The sequence below is a fragment of the Aricia agestis genome, chromosome 5 (assembly GCF_905147365.1).
Source record: "Aricia agestis chromosome 5, ilAriAges1.1, whole genome shotgun sequence".
Classification (NCBI taxonomy): Eukaryota; Metazoa; Arthropoda; class Insecta; order Lepidoptera; family Lycaenidae; genus Aricia; species Aricia agestis.
Genome location: NC_056410.1, coordinates 19127634 through 19153703, shown reverse-complemented (window position 1 = coordinate 19153703; position 26070 = coordinate 19127634). Strand labels below are relative to the sequence as shown.

Here is a 26070-nt window from a genome sequence, read left to right as displayed (position 1 = left end):
GTTAGATGATTTTTTTTGTTTCAGTTGAAATTAAAATGTTTATATTTTTTCCATTTTACTGCATCAAAATCTTAATGCAGTTCATAGCCTACATCTACTTACCAAGTTTCAATAGTATAGCTCTTATAGTTTCAGAGAAAATTGGCTGTGATATACGGACGGACAGACAGATAGACAAACAGACCAATATGACGAATCTATAAGGGTTCCGTTTTTTAAATTTGGCTACGGAACCCTTAAAAGCTATTTATAATAAATGTAACGTTTAGAGCTAAGAAAATACTGATAAATTCACCTTAGAAAAATAAATTACATGTAATTGTTATTTTTAAAGACTTCTCACAATATTTTCTAAGTTTATTAGTTCAATTAAACCGATAATTAATCAGCTACAAAACAGACATTCAATCAGTTAATCAGCTGAACAAATATGAAAGCTGATACTTTATCCCCTACCACTTAGCTCTGTATAAACAAGATGTTTCTCGCAGGCACTGGGACATTCTCAATACCAAAGCTGTTAGTTCAATCTTCAGCGTACTTGGAGATATAAGTTCTTTCTATTGTTTTAAAGAAATATTTTTCGTGTTATCTCTGTTACTGGGTTGTTTTTTGAAATTACATTATTCTATGTTAAAAACAGTAATAATAGAAATGAATATTACGTTTTAGCACAGCAAAAATCTAATAATGTACTGATTGAACCGGAAAGCATTCGAAGCTACTTGGAATGATTTTCGACCAACTAGAGGTTGAACAACAAGACAATATGCATTGTGCATACTTATTATCGACGGTGCCCGGTGGAATGAAAAAAGTTACTAAGCGCCATATTTTTACAGCAGAGTCGTTAAAAGATTCATTTTTATTTTCAAAATCTTACTGTCAAATATGTAGTTCAATAAAATATTGTACAATATTATTGTAGTTAAGGGCCCGTTTAGACTAATCGATAGAGAAAAATTAGCTGATTTCGAATACATAAAAACTCATTTTGACCTCTAGTGTAGCTTGGTAACTTTTTTCATTCAACCGTCGGTATATTTTTTTGTCTTAAATAACTTAGAAATTAAAAAAAAATACATGAAATAGTAACGCAGGCATTTGTTTTTTCCACCCAAAAAGTGAAACCCCTAAAAGTTTATAGTAAAAATCTAATAATGATTATGGGTGTATTTCCACCATAGGCGGATCACTGGTACTCAAATCTCTGTTCATTGTGGATTACAACGTGACTACTGGGTAGCGGCGCAAATTAAGAGATTCAAAATGAAGGATAAACTCAGATCTGAGCTGAGCTGAGTACACAGAACGTGCTAATCGCTCGCGTCGAGCGTTTACTCCTGTATTATAGAGATACTTTTCTCACTGAGGACTTTTGTTTATAATTATTGTGGATTTTACGATCTCTATTAAAGATTGAGCATTTAAAATCCCTAAATAAAATGAGGAAAAAAGAATTAAGCGTTCTTGATAAAATGATCGATTTGCGACTAAGAAGATTGTGTAATACGTTTGAAAGAAACAGAGATTTACATCGCCGCATGAACGCGTTCAATGGGAATTAAGTTTAATGAATCAAAGTTTTAAATGTGAATGGTGAAATCGCCCCTAAATATTCATGAATCGTGAGCTTCGCTTTATTTGCTTTAGTTATAGTGATTTAATGATTTTATTCTACCACACTATCACAATTCTATGAAGTGTATTACAATTTGTACAACAATATAACCGCGAAATATCCCGTTCTAATGCTCTACTTCTATGGCTTACTGCAATAAAATACATTTTAAATCTTCTTCCCCTAAAATGGAAGCATAATCTTAGCATTAGCGAGCTCGTTGCATAAATCCAATGTTCGTGCAGTACTACTACGGGAGAGGCAAAAGATGTGCCTTTTTGGTAACGAAACGACGATAATCAGAATGTAAAAGCATTTTTGCTGCGGGGCTAAAATGGTCGCTTTGGAGAATCATATATTGAATCATAATATGATTCATTTTTAAACACACACACACACACACACACACGCAAAGTGGAGTTTAAGAGTGATTCGCTTCGATTAATGATTGGTTTCCGCGCGCGAGCGTCGCTCGCGGGACCAATCGTTAATCTAAGTGAATCACTATATGAATTGCACGCAAAGTAGAGTTTAAAAATTAATCATTTTATGATTCAATATATGATTCTCCAAAGCGACCATTTTAGCCCCGCTGTATGTGTTTTTGTGAGAAGGTGATTCCTTATCTTGGAGTCAAAGACTCGTAAAAAATTTACGTGAAAGACTATAATATAACATAGTCTAGGATACTAAAGGTACAAGTTGGAACCGAGCGACACGCGACAACTGCAGGCGACGTGTCGTCGCGACACTACAGGTTTTTATGTATTTCTATGACGCCTCCGCCTTCTTGGTCTAGTGGTATAGAGCGCGGCTCTTGACTCGGAGGAGTCGGAGGTCATGGGTTCGTTTCCTGAGCTGGAAACATGTTATTTCCAAGTTTGGTTAGGACAATGCAGGCTGATCACCTGATTGTCTGACAAAGATGATCCATGCGTCGGATGGGCATGTAAAAAGTCGGCCGTGCGCCTGATCTCTCGCCAGTCGTGTCGGTCTTCCGTCCCACTGGGTTATAAGAGTAAAGGAATAGAGAGTGCTCTTGTGTACTGCGCACACACTTGGGCACTATAAAATTACTCCTGCGAGCTGGCCTAGTTTCAATGATACCGGCCACCGTCACCGAAACCGGTGTGGGAGCTATTATTATTATAATTATTTCTATGAAACACCCTCCGCAGCTAGCGACACGAAGCTAGCGACACTTATTCATAAAAATACCTAGAAACCAGTAGTTTCGCGACGGCACGTCGTCTGCTGCCGCTTCTTGTAGCCGGCTTCCAACGAGTACCTATATTCAATAAATGACTTATGCCAAATTAAAAATAAATTGGCTCAAGTTTATTTTTTCAATAGTATTCTTGATTGGCTAACCGTTAACATCAGCCATTAAGAGCTAGCTTCTATGTTAATATAACAGTAACTTAACATGATTTAAATCACCTAAAATTATATTGGGCATACAACAGTAACACTAATTTCGGAAATGATAAAAGTTTCTACAGTTTTTTTGGTAAATAAATCATTTATTTTGCAAATAAATCAATAAGATTATTTACGATAAACTCCCCAATCGGCCCCTAATCTCGTAGTAGGAGAAGTCCGCTCACGTACTGACCGAAAATATTGTATTAGAAGAGGATCAGAATTGGAAACACCCTTGTGCTCGTCGAATTACATTTTTGTCTATAAATACCTACAATAATAATTTTATATAGAACTCAATCTGAACTGTGTATTTCAAAAAAATATATATACTTAATATTTTATTATTTAGTGAAAATTTTAATTAAACAATTATTTATATTTATTTAACACGATGATGATTTTTCGCACCATTTCAAAATATGAGAGCACATTAATGGAATTAATTGTAAATTTTGTGTTACAAGCTAGTAATATAAAGCCTATTTTATACTTTACCTTTAACCCGAAAAAAACGTTGCGACATAAGTATGATCAATACAAAATATGTATACCTAATTGTACAAATGTATAATTGTTATTTATTTTCAACAATTTCTTGTACAAAAGTCTTTCTTTATCCGGTATAAAATATTTTGTCGTGTCGCATGTCTTTGTCGTGTCGCGGAGTCGTGTCGCATAGTGCCAACACACAGTCTATTCGCCTGTTCTCCCTAATTAATCTCTGTTAGCTAGTTATGATCGATGGCGTTTTGTTTGCTCTAACGCTGTTTGCGTCCTCTGTTATGTTCAGCACATTTCATTTTGTAAGTGATTTTTTGGACTATATTTCTTGGTTTAGAATAAGCACAAGTAAACATAATTATAATGATAGTCATGTAATTGCTTAACGCGTGTACGCCTAGCCGCGCAAGTGTTGCCTATATGACAGAAAAAACTTGTTGTCGCAGAAATCAATTTGTGTTGGCAGAATAATTTCACAAAATCATTATTTCGTAGACATGGAGGCACTATAGGTACTATTAGATAAGTTAATTCATAGGCAGATGATCCCTCGGCAGAACTATGTAATTTGGTCGATTTGTGTCAAACCCAGCCGACAGATCACGATTAGCATTGAATAGGGATGATGACAAGGTCCAACATTAGCGAATTTTGTTAATAAAATAAAAAAATAAGTGCTCCCAAAATTTCATTTCGATAGCATTTGTATTTTTTTTTGCTATGCGCCTTTAAAGTTGGATAATCAAGTCGAATTTTTTTTCGATTAAATTTCTTAATATCTGTATACCATTCGATAACTTATGCAATTAAAAGCTACTTTTGTTAAAAAACCACTTTCATAAACGCATTATTTAATATACCTATCAAACAAAGTTCTCTCCCGATGCGTACAAACTACGAAAGAGTGACGTCAGTCTTTCGTAGCACTTTGTATGGAGCGTTTCGGGCCGGTCTATTTTATGAGATGTTTGAATTGTCATATCTTGGTGAATTTTTAAGCTATCAAAGTAATTCTTTCAGCGATGTTTCTATTTTTTAAGGGTCTTTCAATTACCAAATAAGAAAAAAAATAATAGTCATAATGCCTATTGACATAATTCGACCAAAATATGACATTGGTCTGTCATCTAACTAGGAATTAATTTTCTCCTTGGTACCTTTAGTTTTAGCAGAATTCAATAATACGCCAACTTGACTTATTAAAGTAAATGTAAACAGATAAATAAGCACTGTTTATCAGAATCCAGAACACCGAAACATCTCATGTAACGTTAAAATTATGCGGTAATTACAAGTGGAAGCTCCACATGCGCGATTTTACTGATATTGAAATTTCATTTCAGCTCGCGAACAACGGAGGCAGTGGTTACATAATACATTTCCGTATTTCATTCGTTGTGTTTTTATTTCATTTGGATCCAGATTCCAGATAGATGTTGGTTTTTGGAGTTGGTTTAATGTGAGCCATGGCATCTATCGCACGGCTCAAGGATCTTTCGGATAGGTACACGGTTTACAAAGAACCGGCGTAAAACATCACCTTGTGTTTCGAGAAACGAGTTCTAATCTCGAAAGTCGAACCTAATCAAAGACGTGAGTGGATCAAGTGAGTAACTAACATTTTGTATCATAAGCACAATACTCATTTTGTCCTTTTTATAGTTTGAACAAACTTTGTAAATTTACATACTTCATACAAATAAATAAAATCCACATTGCTTTGATTTGAAATCTTTTTTTTTAATGAAATAAGGGGGCAAACGAGCAAACGGGTCACCTGATGGAATGCAACTTCCGTCGCCCATGGACACTCGCAGCATCAGAAGAGCTGCAGATGCGTTGCCGGCCTTTTAAGAGGGAATAAGGTAATCGAGTAGGGAAGGGAAGGGCAGGGAATAGGGGAGGGTAGGGAAGGGCATAGAGTAGGGGATTGGGCCTCCGGTAAACTCACTCACTCGGCGAAACACAGCACAAGCGCTGTTTCACGCCGGTTTTCAGTGATAACGTGGTATTTCTCCGGTCGAGCCGGCCCATTCGTGCCGAAGCATGGCTCTCCCACGTATATATTTTATGGTCCAGCCTCAATTTATGCATTTAATTACTTTATCCACTCACGTGTCTTCAATAATTATAATTATTAATTAAGTATTATTGGCGTTGATTTGTGAGTTTTAATTGAAACAAACGATCATTATTAGTAAATTATGTAACTAACACGACTTCTTTTATCCATACTAAGGGTCTGTTTCACCACTTACTGATAAGGGCTGAACAGGCTATCCACAACTTATCTGACAGCTGAGTATGGACTATAGATTATCTGTATCTGTGCTTATCCAACACTTATAAGTTTGTGGTAAACAGCCCCTAATATTTATCTGTGGTAAACAGGCCCTAATATCTAGATAAAGCCTTTTAGTTCCTTCCTAAAATCCTGCTACTTTCGAGGCCAACAAGTTTAGTTAGAATATAATAACAGGGTCTCCAGCTTTTGATAAAGTATTTTGTGGTTTTAAAATAAACTGTACTAGCTTGCGTGCAATAATTTAATTATACTTTAACTAGCTCTAGCCCATTTACCGCTTGTCATAATAATTCACTAGCTATTTGACCGAGCTTTGCTCGGTATTCGATAAAACACGAATTATTTTTTTTCTATTGATTTAATTTCATGAAAAATTTTCACAGATTGTGTATATAAAACAACAAATATAAAAAACAAAATAAAATTCAAGGGGGGTTTTCGTACAACAAGCGTGATTTTTTGGCCTTTTTCGCTTTATGCCGATAATGGCAACATATTGCACTTTACAGTATACTTTACAGAACTTGAAAATTTCACGAAATAATATGTGCAATTTAATAACTAATAATAAAATTAAAATAAACTTAAAAATCCCGTACAAAACACTTGGCTTATTTTTTTGCTCTATAATGGTACGGAACCCTTCGTGCGCGAGTTCGACTCACCCTTGACTGATTTTTACACAATAACAACATATTTGACGCCCGCACCTCCGTTGTGCCAAAATTAGTTTATCGCGCGGGAACCGTACATTTTTCTGGGATGCAAAGTATGCTCTTCTCCGGGATTGAAAGTATCTCCATAGTCCACACAAAATTTTAGAAAAATCAGTTCAGCGTGAAGAGGTAACAGATAGATAGAAAGACACACTAAATCGCATTTTTAATATTAGTATTCTACTTCCTACTTCCTACTAATATTATAAAGGCGAAAGTTTGTTTGGATGTATGGATGTATAGATGTATGGATGTATGGATGTATGGATGTTTGTTACTCTTTCACGCAAAAACTACTGAACGGATTTTAATGAAACTTTACAAAAATATAGCTTATACATCACAATAACACATAGGCTACAATTTTAACCGACTTTCAAAATGGGGGAGGTGTTATGTTCGTTTTTTTATGTTCAACGAATACTCCGCCGTTTCTTAACCGATTTTCAAAATTTTTCTTTTGGTATATAGGGTATCATCCCAATTTGGTATTATGTTCACAAAAGTGGTGATCTAATGAAGGATCCATAAGTAATCGAGGGAACTCGTCAAAATTTATGGGGAAACATGTGGTGACTTCGGTTTCGTGAGAAGTATTCTAAGCATATGCTACCAACAAGTAAGATTTTGCACCGAGGTATACCGTGGTTCGGAAGGTGCTGAGAGAACTCCTGATTCTTTATAGATACAAGTTTGGGAGTTTTTGTGTTGTTTTAAGCACGGAAAGCATATGCTACTATGCAAATTACATTCATCATCAACATCATCATCATCATCACTACCATAATTATTATACCATGTTATTGGTACTTTTCATAGTATTTTAGATCGAGGCTCGAGTTTGTCAAGCGATAGTTAAAAAAAATAATTACCTACCTACCTAACATTATAAACCTGAAGAGTATGTTTGCTTGAACGGAATCGGAAGAACTACGGGTCTGATTTAAAAACTTATTTCAGTGTTAGATAGCTCATTTATCGTGTAAGACTATAGGCTAAGACTAATACGACCGAAGAAATTCAGGAAAATGTGGAAAAAACGGGGAAAATATTAGAAATTACGAACTACTGGAGCAATTTTTATGGCAATATTTGGCACAGATACAGAGTAGACCAAGTGAAGGGAGTAGGGACATAAGAGCTATTTTTTATGGGAAAATGTACGGTTTCCTTAAAATTTCTAATTTACGCGGGCGAAGCTGCGCGGGACATCTAGTAGAAAATAATAAAGGTGGAATGTAATGACTAGGACAAACGAAATCGCAAGCTTTATGTCTAATTAAAAAAAAAACAAGAGTTTTTTTTAGTATTAGAACACATTTTATTCATTTGGGTCGCGCAAGTTTTAAAATTTAAAACATTATTTGCAAGGAAAAGTTTATTTTATAGCAAGGGTCCCTTTAATTGCGGTGAAAAGGTCGTATTCCGTTTACCTTCACTTCACCCTTCGCATTAAAATCTTATTGAAAATACAGTACTTTTTTCTAAAGGAAATGTTGATTGTTGGTGTTACACTTTGTTAACTTTCTGAGTACTTACTGATAAAAGTGTTATTGTTTCATATTTTAATATTATTAATATTATTTTTTAAATTCCGACAACGGATAGGTTATGGGACATTTTATTTGAGCGTATCAAGATTATAGGTACATATTTTTATTACATTTTAGTAAAAATTGTTTTATTCAACACATACCAAACTACATTCAATTATGATAATACTAAAGAATATTATTTAAATTACCTAAAATATTTATCTAGCTTAGCTGGTAAGTATAATTGGTATGTGATTATGTATCGTATTATAACATATTGTACCGCCAACTTACGTTACATCATATCAATCTAAATTACTGTCACAACTCACACCTCTGCAAGTCATATTATGTCTTGGTATTTATTACCTTACAAGCTTTAAGAGGATACACCAGGGGCTAGAGAAATGAAAAAAAAGTACGTGTAATATCTATAGCTGTCTCCCTCACCTCAAGCCTATACCGCAGAACGCGATAGAGACAACTGCAGGTAAAATCCAGAAAATCAACGATTCGTTGTCCCCTGATTCCTTCTCCAAAACTTAACCGATTTAAGTACTTTTTTCATTAAAGATTAAAAAAAGGCTTGGGCTGTGTTCTTATGTTTTGCTTTTTTTGTATAATCTAGCCAAATCTGTTTTCTGGACGTTTGAACACAGCGGAAAATCTGGCCATTTTTTTAGGTTTTTGAACGTTCATATCTTATTTAATAATTAAATTATGAAAAAAAAGAAAACATAGGGACATTGTATTAGTGGCCGTAGATATTCAGGAAAAAAATTATAACTCTACTAGCATTATCCAGGGAGGAAACAGGGGACAACGTTTGTATGGAAAAAATGGCGGTGTGGAATCCTCTTAAGTGATCGCATATCAAAATATGTATGGCACAAGTTGTGCTATTAATATTGAAGATCCATCTGCTTAAAAGCTTTCAACCTGTCTTGAAAATTAATATTATGTGACTGTAGTCTAAATGGAATACTTACAGTAACAATTAATCGTAAAAAGTTTTTTCGTCCTAGTAAGCACTAATAACTAGTAAGAGTTTCTATATTGAATTTGAATAACTGGCATTCACTTTTTTTTTCTAAGACAACAGTCCCACAGTTGGGCAAGAGTCTCTCCTAGGGTCTTCCATTGTTCTCGATCCTGTGCCACTGATGGCCAGCCTGGCTGGTATAGCTACCTCCAGCAGACCAGCACTTAATATATCAATTCCCTACATTTTGATCGGCGATTCTGTAAAGAAGCGATAAAAAAACGTCTTGGCTAAAGCGTCAACCTGACCCCACGCTTGGTCGTCTTGATACTTACATGCGGCGGAAAAAAGCTACTCCATAATAAATTTCATATCACCTTGCACATGCATTTAATATTGCGTGTGCTGGTACTAGCAAGATTGATTACCCAAGACTGCATTTTTCATTAACTTCATCTAATATTTGAACGACTGGACCGATTGTTAAGAATTTTAAGCAGTTATATAGTTAATAGAGTAGGTCTCGAGGAAGAAATACTATAAATAGCACAGAAAATTGGGTGGTTTCTGCAAGATTTTATTTTGCGCTAACGAAATCGCGAGGGCAGAGAGTTTGCAGGCAAAACTAAATGTGTTTGAATATGTTTTAATATTAAAACTATTATGTTTGCTGAAGAGAGAAACTGACAACTCGTAACTACAGAACTATTCTTTCTAAATTTTGGCGACCAAAATCCAAAGCCTATAGATATAAAATATAAAATCGTAATTAAGACAGGAAGGTAACAATAAACTTTTGGCAAAGTTTATTTTAGCTAGCTTTAGAAATTTCGGTGTTCAGGTATAATAATAAATTGGGGTGTAGCGTGTAACAAGTTATCTCACTGGCGAACTGAAATATAACCCGGTAATTCAAGTTCTAGATGGAAATCATAATGAAATAACGTTACTAACAGTACAGGAATATTTTAATTAACTAGCTAAAAGCTGAGCTTTGTGAGGGCTCGCGTCGTTTTTCTGTGTGGTAATAATATTTAAGCCAGAATATTTTTCATATTTTAATAGTAACCAAACCTTGACTGACCGATGATAAGACATCAATATATAAATAAAAATTACTATGTTAAGTACAAATCAATAGGCGTGATAGTTATTCCGTAAAGTGTACCACAAAAGTGCTCAGGTTGTGGGATATACTAAGGCTCGCTTCGCTCGCCCCGATAACGTTATATTTTATATTTATAGTTTACAAGTTGTCGTCCGCAAATCCGTTGCCCCAAAATTCATTTATCGCGCAGAAACTGTGCATTTTTTCGGGATAAAAAGTATCATAATATGTTCTTTCCCGGGACTCAAGGTACCATACCAAACTTTATCGGAATCAGTGCAGTGGCTTACCCCAGCATAAAAGGTAACAGACAGACAGACAAACACATTTTCGCATTAATAATATTAGTATGGATTATAAAAATATTGTCGCAGAATAAGTATGCCCCTCTTTTTAACTACTGCTAGCCCGGATCGACTGCGGTAACCAATCACAAAAACTTTTTAATCTTGATCAGGGGGGCCCTTGAGGCATGCTGCTTTTTTTAAGGACAGAAATTAATCATGGTTGCCAAAAATCACCTATTATTTCATATTATTAGTATACTTACGCTTATTTATTTTTTATTTCATGAAAAATTATTTTCGCCTTTCTTGGCTACATACTTAGTAGTGACGAGCCCAGAAGTACAGTCATAAAAACGCAATAAAATCATGGCGAAAGGCTAAGATAAGTCGAGACCTGACTCCTAAGGCCAACTGAAGTATGGCCTGAGATTTATGAGTCACTTCATAATAAAGCTTCTTCATAACATCTACTTCTTACAATATACAGCAAAATATTAAGAAGCTCTACATCATATTTTATAGGCAAAGGCTTAATTTACTATCTATTATCTTCTAAAGGAGCAACTAGTGATAAGAGATAATTATACGGTATTATCCACTTAAAAAAACGCCAATCTACATACTACTCAAAGTTTGAGTAGCTAAACTTTACTAAATTGGCTGTAAACAGGGACAATTCGTGTTGAAAGAGGCTCGTAAAATTTTCAAAACACATTTCACTATTCAGCTACGTTAGATGGAGGCGGGATCTACGTAAATACATATCCATGGTGTTAATATAAAATTCATGAAAGTTGAGCACTCACTTGCTTTTGTTTATTTATTCGATTCGATTCGTAAGGCTCAACTACGTCTATTATAGCACCTTTTGCATAGTAAAATTGACTAGAATTAACTCCATGTAATATCCAGTTTTCTACGAAACATTGTAACTGTTTTTCAGTTATTTAAATAGAGCTTGTATTCAATTTATTATGTTAAATCCATCATAACTTATGATGTTAAATCCATCATAAGCTATACTAGCATTATAATATATATACGAAATTCAGTCAGAAATCAGAATCTGTGTAAGTTTTGGCAGAAACTGCAGTATTTGTCGATAAATGTTACAAAAAAAAATATATTGAGGGTACAAAAAATATATATATTGAGGGTAGGAACTATCATAACTATCATGTTACGTAGATATTAAGTAAGTTTCGTTATACACTCGCGGTGTATCCTGAGTCCCAACATTGGTGCACAATTTATTTAAATAATATATACCGGCAGACCTAATAATATAATATATTTAAAACAAAGGATGTGCGGTATGCATTGGTTGCTAACTGATAAGACTCGCAGTCAATCTAGTTATTAGTTCGAAATAATAATTGTATATAAACCGGCAAAGATAATATTATAATAATAATATGTAGTTCTATTTATAGAACAAAAAGCGCAGGAAACGCGCGGTAGTTGCTAATTTTTATTTTTTAATCATTGTCGGAGACTCGCAGTCAATCCATACATTATTTTGATTTATAAAATAACTTAATATATTTTAAATTTAAATAGTAATTAACTCGTGGTTATTCCCCCCGAACCAGCCAACTTATAGTTCTATTTATAGAACAGATAAAACATCGTCAGAGACTCGCAGTCTATTCCGATGCATACATATTGTGTTTAGAGACTCGCAATCAATCCACACATTATGGCGGTATATAAAATAATTTATTTTAATGTTTAATTTAGATAGTAATTAACTCGTAGTTAATCTCTCCGAACCAGCCAACATATAGGTAGTTCTATTTATAGAACATATAAAACATCGTCAGAGACTCGCAGTCAATTCCGATGCATTTAGATTGTGTTTAGAGACTCGCGGTCAATCCACACATTAAATAACTTAAAATAATTAAATAATTGCAGTAATTAACTTGAAGTTATTCCCCCCATTCGGGCAAACATAATATAATTATAATTCTATTTATAGAACAGGAAAAACATCGTCAGAGACTCGCAGTCAATTCTGATGATGATCTATATGAGATTGTGCATATGGAAGGACTCGCGGTCCAAAGTCCACACACACACTGTACTTATTGACTCACAGTCGCAGTACATGCCGGTTGATTAAATAATTGCAGTAATTAACTTTTAGTTGCTACCCCCATTCCGGCAAACATAAGATAATTCTATTTATAGACCAGATAAAACACATATTATACATTGTATAATACACACAAGACTCGCAGTCCAAACACACTGTACTTATTGACTAGTAGTCGCAGTACAAGCCGGTTAATATTGAATATAATTGGCTCGTCTTGGCCTTGGCAGTGCCTACCGTGCATTAGTACTTACATGTATTTTCTTGTTACACGATTAAATAACACTTACTTTAATTACTAACAACACTGACTCTAGTCAACACTGATTCAAATAATATCTTAATAATAACCAATTTTCTTCTGAGTGTTGCGTTTTGGCATGGTTACTAAGGCTGGTATAAATAGTCAGTACTCAAGATGCATCTCGGTCTCAAGACACGATTCAGACTCTGTAATTGGTTGGCTGTCAAAATTTGGACCAATCACAGAGCCGAACCGCGTCTTGAGACCGGGTCGCATCTTAAGTACTGACTATTTATACTGGCCTAAGTATGCGTGCTCGCGTTGCCTCGCGAAGAAAAGGAATGAGAAGCGCTGATGGGCGAGTGACCGACGTTATTTTTTTATCATGTACCCACATGATAAGTCTTTAAAAAAACGCGAATTGCCAAGCAAATAAGTAAATATAAAATAAATAATAAATAAATAAAAAGTCTTTATTTCAGGCATAAGTACCCATAACACGATATGTGTAAAAGTAGTAAAGGTACTACCTGGTTAATTAATATATCGAAGAATGAAGCGAAGAAATATAATTATAACTTAGATACTCCATTCATTTTAATAAGAGTATTCTACAAATAAATTAATTTTGATCTTAACAATTTTAGTTTGTATTTCGACAATTAGATTATACTTCGAATACATAATCTGTAGCTCTAGCGACGTGAGGACATTATAATTAAATATAGGTACGGATACATGTTCAGCTGAATACGGGAATGCTGAGGAGCTTCGGATTACATTGGCTTATCGTGTTATCGTCGCCTGCTTTGAATAATGTCAAGGCAATTTGCCCGCTGGCAGCCGGGTTGGAGCAAAAACGCAAAGCCGGCCCTTTTGCAGTCAATTTTGCACCTGCAATATTCTGCGACTTGGCTTTGAAATTTGAATGTAAGGATCAGCTGTATTTAGTGTACTTTAGTAAAAATGGGGTAACAAATTAGCAGTTAAAATCCATACTAATATTATAGTGAAAGTGTGACTGTCTGTCTGTCCAACTTTCTGTCTGTCTGCCTGTTATGGCGCATTTTCATAAGTCGTTAACTCGTACGGTATATAACATACGGGGAGTTCCTGCAGCCGAGATAACAACTATTGTTGCATTTTCATCGGTCGAGGCATCTCCCGCACCCCGCATGCGGGCTCTATCGACTAATGAAAATGCGCCATTACTTCTTTACGCTTAAACCGCTGAACCGATTTTTCTGAAATTGATATTATACTTTGAGTCCTGGAAAAGGACATAGGATACTTTTTATCCCGGAAAAATGTACGGTTCCTGCACGATAGATGAATTTCGGCGCAACGGAGTTTCGGGAGTCATCTAGTAAAAAATATAATCAAAATCTTTCTAGTTACCTATTTATTATATTTGTTTATTCGATGCGAAGTCGATTGTGGCTGCCCAAGAGATCTAAATGCTATCAGAATTCAGAATCTGATAGGACTTATAACTTATAATATGAGCATAGAATAAGGAAATATTTTCTCTATGACATGAGTAATAAGACTGGACTCGAGCAATATTCTCGTTGCTGGTCTGATCATGTATTTACTAAAATACGATATAGTGTGGCAAAGTGTGCCTACCCGCCAAGTACGCCATAATATACATATTTTTCTACACTGCCGATTGGAAATCTCCAATAGCTATGTCCACACTATGCAATTTCAGCTTCAATTTTCGTCATCTTCTTGTTATCCAACTTTCGTTTGGCATAATATATTCAATAATTGAATGCGTCAAAATCCACCCGCGTTGAAAGAAAAGTGTCATAGCGAGCGCCACGATTTCAAAGCGCGTCACAGGCATGCCTCACGTTCGCTGTTGACTGCGCTATAACGCATGCCCTTGACGAACAAAAAAAGGCACAGTGTGGACAAAGCTATTCAGCTCTCTCTCTATGGGGCACTTGCCGGGTAGGCGCACTTAGTATACTATTCAATGAGAATACGACGTAAGGAGGTATGAATGTACGCGTGCGGAGTCGAGGGCAAAAACCAGTAAAATAAACAGTCATTTTTCATGAGGTTATTGTGAGGCCACGCGCACAGTCCTCTTTTCAATAAACGCTGATGGATGCGGACAAAAGCGTACCATTAATTCCAGAACCATTGTCGTGACCTTTTATAACCATCCGAAACATATTAGGTATTTAATAGATCGAGAAATGAGCAACCGGGCCTTATTATTGTATCTCGAAAGTCGTTTCGAGTGCAGGCTTTCTCACTCATCTGTGATAGAAAAGGATTTTGCCAAAGTATAATTTTCAAGTTACGATTTCACTGTATTCGAGAAATGCTTTAAAATATCATAGGAAAGACAAACACACACAAACATAGAATTTTTTATTATAACAATAAAATAACTTAAAATAAATTAATTAACCTAAACTTAGTCTATCCTGTAAAAGGCGTTGTATTTGTATGAGGGTATTTTTATGAAGTCGAAGTTGACTCTTCTGGTGACTGCGATTTCGTGGAAGTTGATGGCTGACAATTTCGGAGTTCTCGTCCTCTTTGGGCTTTTGAAATCGACGTGGAACAGACCAAACTTCACCCTGCAGAAAAAGAAATGCTTAAAGTTGGTTTTCGAATGTTTCGTTAACTTAGCGTTAGGTAATCCCTAAACCTTTATACGTGGGAGAGCCATGCTTCGGCACGAATGGGCCGGCTCGACCGGAAAAATACCACGTTCTCACAGAAAACCGGCGTGAAACAGCGCTTGCGCTGTGTTTCGCCGAGTCAGTCAGTTTATTGGAGGCCCGATCCCCTACCCTATTTCCTCCCCTACCCTCTCCTATTCCCTTCCCATCCCTACCCTCCCCTACTACCCTATTCCCTCTTAAAGGCCGGCAACGTACCTGCAGCTCTTCTGATGCTGCGAGTGTCCATGGGCGACTGAAGTTGCTTTCCATCAGGTGACTCGTTGGCTCGTTTGCCCCCTTATTTCATAAAAAAAACCTACAATAGTATTGAACAATTTTATTGTATAACATTAAAAAGCGTTTTTGTTCAATATTAAACCCAAATCGTAAGTAATATTGCACAATACGTAATATTAGGCAATGAAATTGATTTGTCTAGGGGCCGCCTAATACACGCTTTTTTAGTTTTTCTTATTTTGTCAACAACTACTAACAAAAAGTGTTATTAAACAGTGGCAGTTAAAAGTTGAATGGCTTTTAAAATCAATTCATATCCATATTCACATTATAATTGTAAAAGTCCGGCCGTTGTATCGATGGCGGTGAAAGTACAGTGTTACTTAAATAGGGAAAGGACATGTATTATCCTATATGATAGTACTGAAAAATTGAACTTTTCCCGTGATAAAAGAAATATTGTGAGTCGTGAGTCGCAGAATTTCTGCCGGGTAAATATCTTTTCATACAAATCATAACTCACAGAATTTTCTTTCAAATTTTCCATTTTTTTAGTAAAAGATGGCCCCGTGCGAGTTTCTTACGCCGGTTCTTCTCGGCGGGGTAGTTCCCGAACCGGTGGTAGGCAACGTAGTTTCTTCGTTCGACTTTCAAAAAGTGTATCATGATACCCATTTTGAATAAAAAGATATTTTATTTATTATTTATTTAATTACGCCCGTGTGAATCAAACAGGACTTTTGTATGAAACTGAATGCAGCAGAATTTCTGCCAGCCGGAATTCTGCGACTCGCAACTCAGAAATTACGCTCGTTTGGCTTCACCCTTAGCGCGCGTATTTCGAAATACATTTTAAAATTATTCCCGTGACTTTCACCCTTCCATTATCTTAATTAATCTCAATGAGGGGATATTTTTTACTCCACGTACATTTAAACCTTGACTTCCGACTGAATAATTGCCAAGGATTAACATAGTAATAAAATGAAGAGCTATTGTATGGTAATGTTGAATCGGTGACGAAATTTACATGAATATTTTAAAATTTCCATCCCAGCTTTACCCTTTTTAGTCGCGTTTTTTGCGTTTTCATTTAAAATGTCAGCGGTTCGTTCGCCGGCGCCGTCATTGAGTCAATGTTTAAGTTTAATTGACGAGAAAAATCATTATTTTGCATTTTTGCTGTAGAAACATTTTTAAGTGCAAGCAAGTATAGTTTGAAATAGTACACGGCTTCGTTAAATAAACTAAAAGAGACGTATAAATAATTTAAAATGTGAAAAAGCTTGTAAAACTTAATAAGAAGCAAAATGTAAAAAAAATATGAAAAAAAAAAAACTTTTAGGTTAAATTTCCACGCAAATAAAATTATCTTATGTGCTAGGCTTACTATGTAATTAACATGGATCTAGAAATACCTAAGTGATAATTCTTGTTCCAGTACAATAAATCAAGTGTATCCTAAATTTAGGATTCATTAGTTGAAGACAGACTAGATCGTCTAGAATATTCAGCTCTTCGCAAATTACAGGCTGTGGTAATCACATTATTTTGCTCAATTATAGATTAATAATGTAGACATGCCCTTCATGTGCCTACCAATTCTTAGGGTTCTGACCCAAAAAAGGGACTCTTTTATTCCACCGTCTGTATTTGTGTTCCTGTAACATTTAGTTTGATTCAACAAGAAGAAGTTGTTTTAAAATTACTACCGTACATAGCATCTCCTTACAGTTCTACAAATCGTAGCCTAAATTCGAACCATAATGTAAAGTAGCACATGAAAAACAGCTGTTGTTTAACACTTAAAACCTCCAAATTATTATTTATTATTTTGTATGTAGCTGAAATCAACAGCTGCTACCACGTTCTAATGACAGACGGTCTCTGTAGGTCAGTAAATGTGGATAGAATGTAAAAGCAGAAAGTATAATCTAAACGGGCCCCTAGACGAGCAATCAATTTTTTTTTAATGAAATAAGGGGGCAAACGAGCAAACGGGTCACCTGATGGAAAGCAAATTCCGTCGCCCATGGATACTCCCAACATCAGAAGAGCTGCAGGTGCGTTGCCGGCCTTTTAAGAGGGTATAGGGGAGGGTAAGGAAGGGAATAGGGAAGGGAATAGGGTAGGGGATTGGGCCTCCGGTATACTCACTCACTCGGCGAAACACAGCGCAAGCGCCGTTTCACGCCGGTTTTCTGTGTGCCCGTGGTATTTCTCCAGTCGAGCCGGCCCATTCGTGCCGTATAACGTATTGCGTAATATTATTGACCGTCTAGGGTTAATATTATTGAACATCGTGCAAATTCAATCTAATTATCAAATAAACTGTTCAATAAAATTGAAGCGTGATATTGCACAATACAATTGATCGTCTATGGGCCAGCTAATAGTGATTTTCTAAAATATATCGCTTGCTCTAGCAGTGCAGTGTGCATAAGCTATACAATATACATGACTCACGTCGAGCTACAAAACTATGTAAATAGTTGTAACTAATGTAAGCTAACATCACCTTAGCCTAGCCTAGCCACTCGCTCGCAAACATTACGCTTGGAGAGAGCCTTTGATGCCTTAGGAGCATTATTATATTTTACGAGCGACGCTACATTGCTTCGCTGCGTTGCGGTTCGACGCAGCAACAAAGCATTATAGACTAAGTGGGCTCCTAGAATTTAGATGATAAATTTTATTGTGCAATAATATGGAACAAATTTACTTGACAATAAGATTGAAAGGAAAGTGTTTATTGCATGATATTGCACAATAAAATTGATAATCTAGGGATTGGATTGGCGTAGGACAGAGTTTCTCAAACTTTCGGATCCACGAACCCCTGTTAGAATTTCCAGGTAACAGCGAACCCCTTACTAACTAATGAAAACACATTAAGTGCCTAAAGAATGCCGCGCATGTCTATGCCTGATCTTGTCGCAAACTCGGTTTGCTGTCGAATGGCGAACCGCTAGGGGTTCGCGAACCCCACTTTGAGAAACCTTGGCTTAGGAGATTGATCGTCTTGCCGGTTGATTGACAGACTGATATTTTTTTATATTATGCATTTGTCAGTCATCATTCTGACGTCAGTCTCTGAACCTATGGCGTTATGTTTTATGAATTTTGAAAAATATATCAGCTTTAAAAAGCGACTTTAAATGCAACAAAACTTATCGAAGCCTAAATTATACCTTTTACGGGGTTCATAAGTAACCTGTGTTTTGCAATTAAAATTTGAAGTGGAAAATGTTATGCCAGAATATGAAAACAAAGAAGTGGTTATTAAAGTTCGAAGCAAAATCCCTGCCTCTACTAAGTTATTTCATTCATATTTTTACGTGTAAAATAAGTTTACCTTAATGGCGGTGCAGCGTTAAAAACTAGTATTATTTCATCTGTTAAAAAGTCACGTAAGTATATTTTAATTAAATATGCATTTTGAGCGCCATAATTTAGGGAGTAAAATGCCAAAAATGGCATAATGTTTAAATCATGTAAAAGGAAGTGTATTTCCCCTGGTAACACTAAAGTGGAGTGCGTTTATCTCATCTGGCCATTCTGCCAATGCCCAGGAGGGCAATTGCTTATTATACATCGCCATAATTAGAACAAGGTGCTTCCTTGTCCCGGCTTATAGTACAGTGTACACTGTAGCTATAGATAACAACATAGGCAGATGTCTAATTTTGTACATACCTAGTATAGACATTATATTGCTCTTGTCCCTGATTTTTATTCGAGGAATTTATATTCTGAATACAATTTATACTGTCCTTTGGCTACACACTTATCTTCTATTTCTATTTTCTGTTCTGTTAATACTATTTAATCCTTTTATTATTTTAACACAATATAGCAGAAACTCTTCCTTATTTTTCTTATCTTTTACAATTTCCTTTATGCTATCAACATTTATTTCTAGTCCTATTCTCATCTCCAGATCATATTTTGGTCTCGAGTATATTGGGCATTCTGTTAGAAGATGTCGTACATCTTCTATTTTACTAGTGCCTCAATCTACTAGTATAGACATTAGACAATCAAAGCAAACACTATACTTGCGGTAAGCATAATAATGTTCTTCTAAAAACCTACTTAAATAAACTTAAACCTACCTACTTATAAATAAAATATTTCGACATTTTTTAAGTTCTTTTTTTGATGAAAAATAATAATTACAAAGGGGTCATCATCGTGGCTATCTTTTAATTGGTTTGACTGAGCATGACTCTCGGGTTTATTGTATTACAATTTTCAACGTCATTAAATTTTGAAAACAGTGAGCTGGCGGTGAAGATAAGTCAGAAAAGGGAGCTCGAGGAAAATAATAATGGAGGAGCCCTTTCTTGGCTTTTAGCTCCCAAACTTAAAATTATTACCCAGTAAAATGACGTAGTATTTAACTTATTATCATAATCTAATAGACGGCAATAAAGACGAAATAGGTGAAGTGTCTCATATGAAGTCATATTATGGTACAAGCACACAAGTTACTGCCCGAACGTCTGTTTTCCATTCTTTAAGTCAAAATACGTGTCTTAGTAATGATCGTTTTCTACAGACAAACAGTCTAAGGCAATCAGAGTTTTAGGCCCAATTTCACCAACCTCTTTATCAGCTTGTTAAAATATCATGTCTTTTCTTTCGTTCATATAAAAAACGAAAGAGGTAACGTGATACTAATTCGAGCATTAACTTTGACTGACGTTGGTGAAATTATACCTTATAGGGCCTAGACAAGTGGCAAGCGATTATCGTAAATGCCAACAAAATGTTTACGATAATCGCTTGTCACTTGTCTAGTAGGGCTTAACATCAAACTTTACTTACGTATAACCGTCGCTCCATTCAAAATCGTCCATGAGCGTCCACGCAAAGTAACCCTGGACGTTGCACCCGTCTTCGTTCATTGCCAGCAGCATCTGATTCAGGTAGTTGTTGAAATACGATACTCGGGTGTAATCGTTAAGCTCCCCGCCGTCACAGACGCCGTTTTCGGTGACAACAATCGGTATTTTAGTTCCGTAATTGTCTGTTATCCAATTAAGTAGTTTCCGGAAGCCGGGCGGGTAGACCTGTAATTCGATTGATGTTTGAACGGTAAATTCGGTTTAACGCGATGTTTGCTGGGATTTTTCACGGATGTGAATGTTCTGTAGTTATTCTATTGGCACTTATTAGTTGACAGAATTATTGAACTCTGAAAAGTCGTGAGGAGGTTTTAAATTCGTGTCTTTTATAAAGTGGAGTATTCAAAATTGTGACCCTAAAATCACTCGTAAATTATATAAAAAAATAAGTAAAGAAAATATCTTAGTTAAGGATGTTTGGGAGTAAAATTGTAAACATAATAATATTTACAGCATATTTTATGATAAGCACGTAATCAATCACTTAGCTTATTTAGGTAACTTCGTAAGAAATTCATAAATAGAATTACATTTTTTAAATCCAGTCATTTTTATTCGCCATAATTGGCTGTATAAGATTCCGTCCCGTTTTCCTCAATCAGAGTCGTGTTGAGGGCGAAGTCTTCATAAAACAAGTTGTTATTGACATTGGTCTCTAAATATGGGTTTTGTTAAGGGAAGGGAAGAAATGCCCCTGGCGGCTTTCCTTGGAAGTACAAGGCCAAGGGTAAAAGGTGAAAATAAATGTCGCTCTTACCATTAATAATATTATTTCCCTGATCAAATAATATTTAATTATGTTAAATGAATCTATTTAAAATCTTTCCGAAGTTACTATTTCAGTTTTGTCCCAAATAAAACATTGATTTTACTTAAAAAGACCTAACTTTTTTATTTAAGTACAGCGAAGTTTAGGTATAAAGTGTTGTTGTCTTTACCATACAGCCAAGTAATGAAAAAAGAAAAGTTTTACGCGCGTGTGATATTACTGCTCTGCTACTTTTAATGGCTTGAAATCACGCCAATGTGTGCGTCTACTCGATTGGTGACCAACCATTATTATTCTACTAATAAATAAATAAAACTTTATTCCCATTTTAAAACAAAATACTTCCCACACCAGTTTCGGTGACGGTGGCCGGTTTCATTGAAAACAGGCCATTTACGCAGAAGTATTTTTAAAGTGCCCAAGTGTGTGCGCAGTACACAAGAGCACTCTCTCTTCCTTTGCTCTCATAACCCAGTAGGACGGACGATCGACACGACTGGCGAGAGATCAGGTGCAGGATCGATTTTTTACATGTCCATCCAGCACATGGATCATCCTTATCAGACAATCAGAGGATCAGGAAATAACAATATGCTTCCAACGCGAGAATCGAACCAACCACATCCGAATCAAGAGCCATGTGCTCTAAACCACTGGACCACGGAGGCGTATATTGTTTTCAGATCAAGTAGAGCGTACAATGAGGCGACTCGGAGCACAGAACTAGACTTATTCTGTATAGGTAGACTAAAGAAGAACCTTAGCGACCCCTTTTTTAAATAAATGAGTATAATATATTATTATGATAGTATGTAAATGTTTAGTCAATCAAATTATCTGTTACTGTATTATTCTTTGCTTGCTGTTTGTTTTATATTTGTAGTGTAGTTAACATAATGTGAAAACTTGTAATTGGCCGTCCTGTGTTATTTTAAAACTATTTATTAATCTAGCTGTAAGTTTTTCTAAATAAATAAAAATAAAAAATATATATTATTCTACTAAACAACCTACCGCCAGCCACGAACAGCCAGGTATAGGCCAGCTCGGGTCCGGCGCCATCTTGACTCCGACGTCGTGGTCCATGGACGGCACCTGCCAGTCCTCCTCCATCTCCGAAGGTGACATCTGGTAAGTGGTGTAGTGGTTCAGCCCGAAGAAGTCCGAGGTACCCTTAACCATTTCCACCTGGAAATGAATAGGTGATCAAGTTATTTGGGAAAAAGTGATGTTTGAGAACCCGAAGTATGAAGTTATAGTAGTATCAGAGAAATTAATACACAACCAGATGGCAGACCGACGCGCACGTTTGAACAACAAGGGTTTTTTGGTAACTTTTGGAACTAAAGCCGTTTTGTTAAGTGTCACTTTCAGTTACAAAGAGACACCGTCTCCATTATTATTAGTTATTTCCACAGATCGTAATCTAATAAAAGGTCATACAAACACGTACCCGTCTGTATGGCCTTTTATTATATTACTTTAACATTGTCAACTAATCCCCTTGAAGCTTTATAAGCTGAAGTCAGGAGCTCTAAACTGACTCTTTCTCGAAAGTTCCAAACAAAACAACTCTAAACTGCAGTCCTGTTTACTAAACTTACTCAATCGGGGAGAAGTTAAACTAATTATCTCCTCAGGTGTGAACGCGGAGCGAGGGCGAACCGTATTATACCATGAGTTAATGCACGGGTTTCTATGGAAATAGGCTTGTAGTTTTTGTTACAATAGCTTAAATATCATATAAACTTACCAAATACCAACTTTACTGATATGTAAATTCTTATAACGCGATCGGCAGAAATTTGCCCATACAAAAAAATCTTTTTAGCGCTTACTTCACACACACTATTCCGTTTCTTTACACTGAACTTATTCGCTCACTTTAAATCCTATCCTGAAGTTTAAAACTCAGTAAACTAATTACCTCCTCAGGTGTGAACTCCGGCAGTCGTGATCGCGAGAACCCCTGCTGCCTGCTGATGTTGGCAATCCGCTCACGTACCAAATCCGGGTAGTTGCCGGACTCAGAGTATATCGGGTGCGCGTACAAGCCCAACTGGAGAAATATTGGATATAAGAGTTTGTCCGTTTGGTGATCAATGATTATTTGAGATTGATTTTTGCAAACGATTAGCTATGTCCATTGTCCACACTATGCGCTTTCTTCTTCAATTTTCGTCATCTTCTTTCATTCAACTTTCGTTTTGGCACATTCTCCAATTGAATGCGTCAACGAACGCAACGCCAACTGTCATTTTTAATAACAAAGCGAAAGTTTTGGATACGCCAGATGCGTTGCGTTGCGGGCATGCCTCACGTTCGCTGTTGACTGCGCTATAACGTTCGCCCTTGACGAACAGAAAAAGCACAGTGTGGACAAAGCTATTGGGTGTTTGGTCGAATTGCGTTGGCTAATATTGATTGTGAAGTTACACTAATCACACATTTGTCAGCACCGTACGCGTCGAACGCATCGCATATAGTTCACGAAATGAAACCTCGCACGGTGCTGTCGAATAGTTTCACACATAATATTTTCATACAACAAATTCTAAAATGCGGCGCGTACGGTGCATGTTTGCTGATAGGAGCTGTGGGACCTTTAGACAGGATTTGACATAGGGACTTCGAGGTGAGATATTATGTAAAAAATGTATGAAGATATTTTGCTTCATTAATTTTTTATTCCTGGCTATGGAAATTAACGAATGTAATTCGGAAAAGTACTCTAGTAGAGTAACTGATGTAGAAGTAAGAACACTCCCTTCCTTCTTAGGGGTTCATTTGGATTCATCATATCTATTACAAATAAGTGGCCAACTTTAGTCCAAAAATGACAAAACAAACAATTACTATAGATAGTGGATACAATCATAAAGGTTGAAAAAAAGCCTAAGTATATTATAAAAATATGTATTTTGATAAAAAATCAAGGTGTAGAACAGTTTATGAAATACTAAACAAAAAAAAAAATATAAAGCCTTGGCTTAAAAATTTACGCGTTTCATTTATTTATTTTATTTTATTTTTTTTTTTTTTTTTTTTTTTTTTTTGAATACCAACAGCGTATTACAATTTGGAGCTTAACACTAAACATGTGACACTTAGTATGGCCAGTAACAGGTATTACATTGTTTGTCAAATTGTAGTGCTATGTATTTAACATTATAATAAAAACTATTTCATTAAAAATTAGAAGACCGTCATCGTTATTATCGACACAATAAGGTCTTGACATGGTTACTATTTAATAAGCTAGTCAACTCCCAGTATTGTGGTTTTAATAAAATGTAAAATATTTTTGTCTTAGCTAATTAATTATATTAATATAATGTATGTGTGTGTGTGTTTGTGTGCAAGTAAGTGTGTATGTGTGTGTGCATGTGCGGCACCCTAGCCCTACGACACGAAGTCTTGGGATCAGTGAAAAATACCACTAGGGTACCGCATGTAAGGTTTGTACATACAACATGTTTATGCAAATTCATTCCTCTTTTTTTTTTTTTTTTTTCTTTAATTAAGTATCATTTTTTAATATTTTTATAACTTCACTCTTGAATTTCGTTTTAGTATTGTAAGCAAATAGGTCTACAGAATTAAAATTTTTTGTGTATGAGCGACTTATACGTGATATAACAGAGTTCTGTCCATAACTAGTGTTTGATGCAGGTATGTGCAGTAGGGGGGTGTTTCTAGTGCGGAATTTCGGCGTGCGGAAGGTAAGTTGTGACACGAGATCAGGGCAATCTATTTTACTATTAGCGATGTCGTACAGTAAACATAAGTCAAAAACAGTACGTCTCTGCTCCAGGGGCAAGAGATCAAACTCAGCGCAGCTCTCGGCGTAGGAATCAAATCTTTTACCACAGCGGTAAGTCAGGTAAGTTATAAATTTTTTCTGAATGCGTTCCAGGCGACTTTTATATATGATGTAATGAGGGGACCATATCGGACTATTGTACTCCAGAACGCTCCTCACGTATGCGGAATAAACGATTTTGAGTGATGAGATGCTTAAGAATGACTTACACGTCCGAAAAACAAAGCCCATATTCTTGTAAGCTTTACAAATTACGTTTTCAACATGGTCCGAAAAAGTCAGTTTACTGTCCAGATATACACCGAGGTCCTTAACGATACGTTTTCTTTGAATTAATATACCATTCATGTAATAATTATGGGTTATGGGCTTTGGTTTCCGAGTGAATGTAATACATTCGCATTTAGTAGAATTGACAGTGATATTATTGCGAGTATAATAATTGAACAAGCTGTCAAGGCCTGCTTGGAGCTGTAAACAGTCCTGGATCGAATTAATCTTGCAAAAGATTTTTTTGTCATCCGCATACATGAGATAGTACAAAATATGTTGGAGGCACGAACCAATATCGTACAAATAGGCGTTGTACAGCAATGGTCCCAGGTGTGAGCCCTGTGGAACTCCAGTGGGCATCTCGATATAGTCTGAGCGATAACCGCCCATTACGACAGCCTGGGATCGATTCGATAGGTAAGATTCCATCCACCGAAGCAAATCCCCGTGGATACCTAGCTCCTGGAGCTTTTTTAGAAGAATGAGGTGGTCTACCCGGTCGAACGCTTTTTCGAAGTCTGTGTAGATAACATCTATTTGTCCACCGCG

General features: G+C 36.0%; 1 protein-coding gene across 2 annotated transcripts in view; it reads right to left on the bottom strand.

The window, feature by feature from the left end:
• Positions 1–15232: 15232 nt before the first annotated feature.
• The window catches only part of LOC121727028 (myrosinase 1-like), a 30239-nt gene continuing 19401 nt past the window's right edge, over positions 15233–26070 (bottom strand). For both annotated transcript variants that reach the window (XM_042114706.1, XM_042114707.1), the window contains exons 7-10: positions 23353–23484; positions 22440–22613; positions 20577–20821; positions 15233–15422 (exon numbers count right to left, since the gene is read on the bottom strand). In XM_042114706.1, the coding sequence (XP_041970640.1) occupies positions 15257–15422; positions 20577–20821; positions 22440–22613; positions 23353–23484 (717 nt within the window). In that variant the 3' untranslated portion in view covers positions 15233–15256. The remainder of the gene's footprint in view (positions 15423–20576; positions 20822–22439; positions 22614–23352; positions 23485–26070) is intronic.